Consider the following 6,000-nt stretch of genomic DNA (forward strand, 5'->3'; position numbering starts at 1 on the left):
AACTTATTAGACAGTAAAGTACATAGAGACCTTGAACACCCAACCTTAACAAACTTGTTAATTGAATAGAAGTTCAAATTCCCACCAGACCACATTTTTGGCAGATTAAAAATGGCCATCCATATATCACCCTGTAGGGGGCTGTATTTAAAAGGTCGTGCGCTATGCTTATTTAAAGAACTGCTGTGATCCGGAGAGAAACACACAAATAATCGGCAAACAGGGGTTTTGGAGATCCTCCAATCATTGACAGGACAAAACAAGGGCAAAGATAGATCTTTTAGGCAGCACTTGTTTTTTAAGGGGTGCAGCTGTGGCATTTGAGATAGTCCTGGATTTAAACGTCAAACTTCCTTTTTTATGCTGTTAATTTAACATGAAGGCAATATATTTATGGGCATGCACATAAATTATCATTTGTGCAACTCTAAAGACTACATGGTGTACAAAAGGCAATTTATATATTTGTTTAGCACACTACACTGTAAAACTGTCAGATATCTGCTGCATTTGGTGGTACCCATTAAAAATGGGGTAACTTGCTGCCTTCCACTGGTAAACATTATGTCTGGAATCACTAAAGCTTATCAACATGTTTACAAAGGAAACTGAGCTCAGTTTTTAGTCTGGAAACACATATATACATAGTGAAATAACCACATTTGTATGGCATATTCAATTACAGTAACAATACACAAATAAACACAAGGACAACAAAACAGCTATGAGGTCACAAACATCTGTCTTAAGGAGCTTAAACCCAAAACATATCTCATTATTATCTTTTGTTAAGCACAGTGCACTGCCGGAGTTGCAATGCAAACAATCAGACATATGCAAAAGTAGATCTGTACATACCTTTCTAATTTCTCTGACAGAGTGTCTGCAGAATCACAAGACGAGACCTTGAATATGTCTGATATTTCTAATTTCTGCCTGTATCCCTTTCTTAAAATTGCTGATGGCCAGCTGTAAACCAAAAAAAATATACAATACAAATTCAAACAAATTTTTTATGTTAGACAATTATATTTTTTTATTGCTTAATTGATATGTGCTGATAATGTCATGTGCATAATAAATTCATGCTTCCAGTTGCTGACATATTTTAAACAAATAATACCACAACAATAAACCAATTAATGTCCGGAAATGGTTAAAACTGTTAGGCAACGAGAGTATTACTTCCATCCCTGAAACCTTTGGATTATATAACATATTTATTCATATCTCAAATGTCATGTTAATAACGGAAGCAAATAACACAACAGTTCTGCTTGACATGGAGCAATAGTGCTTTCAAGGGGAGACCCCATTGTTGTGTCACAATTATTGGGGCACTAATATAATTTGTAGGTGACTTTATGAAACCAGATACAATGTAAAAACTATGTGCCCTGTATACTGTAGTTATTTTTTATAGACATTTTTGGTTTTATACTGACTACATTATAGAATCCTGCCTCAGCCAAACTATTTTTTGTGAAAACACACCGCTGGTATTACAAACAGTAAACAAACCTCAGAGTCCTTAAATAATCCTTCCAAGTAGTTTCTCACATTTTTAAATTGACATCAAGTAAAATGTAGCTTAAAAACTCAAGTAAAGTGTAGCCTACCATCCAATGCATGTGAAAACATGTACCATTGATTAAAGTTAGACGTTAGTGCAGTGAATTTAATCGCGTCAATATACTATATTTCTGTACATACAATGATTGTTTATTCGGTATAGCAACAAATGCCATAGAATCTATGTTCTGAGTAAAATTGTCTTAATTGAGAGCTGGTCCTTAGAGGGATATCTTACCTAAGAATCTGAAAGTGACCAATTCATTTTTGTTTTATATGACGAACGATGTGCTCATAGTCATTGGGTTCTTGAGGGTATAGTGAAATGGTATAATATTAAACTAGAGACAGCAATGCAGTAAACAAACACGTACGGTTCCTATGGAAAGCATTACAATGTAAATGCACTATGCTGTACATTTACTACTGCCGACTACTACTGCCGTATAGTTACAAATTACATATTCAATTAAATGTCTGCATATTACAGGATTTGGTAGATGAGACAGGTGAGCCAGAGCAGCCCACGAACAAGTTGTCTATTTCTCAGTAGAAAACTACGTACAACTTTTCAAGAGCTTTCAGTCAGCAAGCACGTAGTCACATGTCAGCTGCTCGGTACAAATCAGTAATATCGATTTATATATATATATATATATATATATATATATATATATATATATATATATATATATATATATATATATAATCACTTCATACCTAAATTGATAAGAAACTCGCACATCGCACATTGGTCTTTTAAACATGTATGATTTACCGCAATAAAAAATAAATAAATAAGTAAATACAATAATAATAATAATAATAATAATAATAATAATAATAATAATAATAATAATAATAATAATAATAATAACAACAATATTATTATTATTATTATTATTATTATTATTATTATTATTATTATTATTATTATTATTATTATTATTATTATTATTATTATCATCTTTAAAACTACAGTTTATGATAATTGTTCAAAAATATGTTAGCTAGTACACTCTCCCTGACTTGCACTTTCAATTTAGGGGTATGAGAAAACAATTATTAAATACTGTAGAAGGGAATATCCCGGTACTGTAGCCAATTGTGCAATGGTGCACTCTAAAAATGTGATAATTCTTCAAAATAAATGGTTGCTTTTAAATAATTGAGTGTATCAATTACAGGTATTAAATAGCTTTTTATGTGCTGAACCCCCTCCCCAAAACTTTAACAAAGTTGTTCTTACCAGAATAAAAGTTTGGAGAAGAAGTTGGCATTTTCTAGAGGTGATCTCTGCATTATTGTAACGCGCTGGCTTCTTTTTTTCACACCTGAGAGTTGTGTTGATGGCATGTCTGTTAACTCTCTATATTGAATCTGGACACTTGTTTTTACTCCACCTTATTCTATGTGCATCATGATGTCACTCGTTTAATTGGCTCATCCAGGTTTCAGTCTGCGCACAGTGTAAGGGGCAAACCCAGACCTTTAAACAGTTGCAAATCTACTAGCATTCATTCACCAGTTCATAATAAACTCTTATCGTACTGCAGTAACAGCTCGTTTTCTCCGCGTAAATCACAGCCTCTCAAGAGCTACGGTATTACGCGTATGCCAAACGGATGGCAAGTTGCACTTTGCAAATTTAATTTTGAAACAGTAAACAAACAATACCAAAGAAAAAAAAATCAGCACAGGCTACAACTGGACATGTAAGTGTTATGGAACAATCCTTTGAAGATGTGTCTTTAGAGCAGCCTGCAATTTTTGATTAACAAACGAAAGATAACAAACGCATGTTAACATTCCTTCCCGAGGAAAAAAAAAATGTTTTAGGATCAAAGGGATTATAAACTGTTTTTTTTAAATCAATATTTATTTAGTAACATTATGTATATACCAAGAAAACAAATATGTTTCTAATTATACTAATAGTAGCATTGGATTAATAACTCCCATTTTGTTGTGCCAAATAAAACATTAGTAGCACACTATGCTGTTACTCATATTCTTCACATTATAGTGCTGAGGAATATGTACTTCTGTTCAACACATGCACAATGTGAACATTTTGTTAACAAACCAGTAATATACATCAATAATAGACAATGAACACAGCAAGAGGCTCGAAAATAGTCTGAAAATACTCCCCACAAGCCGCCATAAAGGATAGCAGAGGTTTTATTGAAATGTTGACTGCACTGACTAAAGTCCTAATATCAGTACAGGAGTACTTAAAAAATGAATAAATACTAATTGAACAAACTTCATTTTTTATGAGTTTGGCTTTGCAAATTATTATCTTCATGAAAAAAGCGTAAATCATTTGTAAAAAAAAAAAAAAATGATATTTTAAAACAGCTGACACTTCAATTTCCCCTTAATCAACAGTTTACAGATACCCTCTATAATTCTCTAAAATCGTTACACTTCAAATGAAAAAGTTCACAATCTCTTTCCTAGAATCCTATAACCTATAGGAAAACCCAACAATCGTATTTCATTTATTGTGTTTCTTGTATTATTTGCCTTTAAATTAAACGGTATAAGGTAATCACTGCACCACCTATACGCTCCACTAACCTTGTACTGTGATACATTGTAAGTTCTTAAAAATCAACAGCTGGATATGAGGAACTTGCCATGTGGTTAATCATGTGATCCTACCCATGGGAGGACAAGATATCCTATGGATGAAAGCCATTGTCCAAACTAATGGTGCACATATTAGGCATCGACTGTCGCAGCTCCCCTGTGACACAAGGAGCCATCAACGTCATTGCTTTTCCCACATTTCAGTGCATAGTACATTTCAAGTGTAGTACCTAGTACCTGTCATTTTTTTTTACATTCCAATTAACTGTCTTCATTTCAGTGTGATGGTTAAAAAGTTAGTAGGTTAGAATTAATGGAGACAAAATGAGGGGAAATCAAGAGAGGACTGCCCAATTCAGTGACAGGAATCTTGAAATGGCACAATAAAAAAAGGACAATACAACTATGACAGTTGTGTCCAGTGTGGACGAAACTAGTTACTCAGAAGGTAAGTTACGGCTTATAATTATGCCTCAGATTTTGCAAGTTTTGTTGCAAAAATAGTTCGATTTTCCTCTCAAATTAAAAATAAAATAAAATTGCACTTTCATGTAAAGACCTTGATAAATCTGACCCACAGTATTCAGGCAATAATATTATAAGCTGTGGGCATATAATTACTTACCATCATAACAGTTACAGTAATTGTACCAAATATTTCCTGAAATAAAACATCTTGATAGCACACCTACAACGGCACATGGTACCACCTTTAGCATTAAAAACATTTGAAAAGCAGCTGCATGACAAACCCAAGCCTCTACACCAAAATTAAAGTAAACCACTACACAGCTAGATCAAACCAGCTGTTTTGCATACCTCCTCATCAGGCAACTCAACCCAACGCTACCACAACCATTATGATGTCAAGAAATGTTTTGTAAAATCAAGGTTTAATTTCTAGAACTATATTTCCAGTAGTGGTTTTCTGCAAACTTTGGTATCCAGGGACACCCTAGAGACTGTTTTGATGGACACTTTGGTCAATGCAGTGACTGCACCGAGGGACGAACTGGTTGTATACGGACCCGCTATCATGCACCTTGTTAAATCACTGAGATCCTTTTGCTTTCCCAGGATTGTCACTGAATAGTTGCACACAACTCACAAAGCTTACATACTGTAGGTCTAGTGAATCACATGGAATGTCAGCTGACCACATACATTTAGTTGGATTGATGACTATTTTTCATAATTTGTTTTTTACTTTGGCTACATTGTATAATAAGGTATTGGCCAGTCAGTATAACTCATTATTTCTACCTTCTTCTGAGGTATGTTAGTAAACCACTAGGCAATTTTTTTTCTATTGTTCTATATGTCTTGCATATACATAGTAATAATACATTATTATTATTGTAGAGGTAGCATTTTTAATACTCTAGATTTAACAAATGAATCAAGCATGCTTACATTATTAAATTACTTGTTGTGTAAAACTCAGTTTAATTCTATATTTTATGTGTTGTTCAAAAATCATTTATCCTGTCTCTCTGTACTCCTCATGAACTGGCCTTCACCTCAAAAGCACACACTGTATCAAATCACGGAGTAATTGAATGCAGTCACAGATATCTACTGTTCGTGTATTACTATGCTAGATACTATCTCGGCATTATAAAGTATTTACAATGACCTATTCTTGCCTTGCATCCCATTTTGAAATGGGGATGCATTTCTCTCCGTCACCTCTAAGTGGCACTGTGACAAGATGGCTGGTGGATGATGTCACATACCCGTAAGGAACACACAGACAGGCAGCGCTAGGGTTGAAACTGAGACCCAATGGCTGCGCTCAGTGTTTTATTGAATTAAATAAATAAAAGATTT

The 6,000-nt window shown here is 33.8% G+C and overlaps 1 protein-coding gene across 1 annotated transcript in view; it reads right to left on the reverse strand.

The window, feature by feature from the left end:
- The window catches only part of LOC117419968 (cystic fibrosis transmembrane conductance regulator-like), a 35,440-nt gene extending 32,270 nt beyond the window's left edge, over nucleotides 1-3,170 (reverse strand). Inside the window, exons 1-2 of the mRNA XM_058985922.1 lie at nucleotides 2,822-3,170; nucleotides 859-969 (exon numbers count right to left, since the gene is read on the reverse strand). Coding sequence (XP_058841905.1) covers nucleotides 859-969; nucleotides 2,822-2,928 — 218 coding nt within the window. The 5' untranslated portion in view covers nucleotides 2,929-3,170. The remainder of the gene's footprint in view (nucleotides 1-858; nucleotides 970-2,821) is intronic.
- Nucleotides 3,171-6,000: the final 2,830 nt, after the last annotated feature.

The sequence above is a fragment of the Acipenser ruthenus genome, chromosome 14, assembly GCF_902713425.1.
Source record: "Acipenser ruthenus chromosome 14, fAciRut3.2 maternal haplotype, whole genome shotgun sequence".
Classification (NCBI taxonomy): Eukaryota; Metazoa; Chordata; class Actinopteri; order Acipenseriformes; family Acipenseridae; genus Acipenser; species Acipenser ruthenus.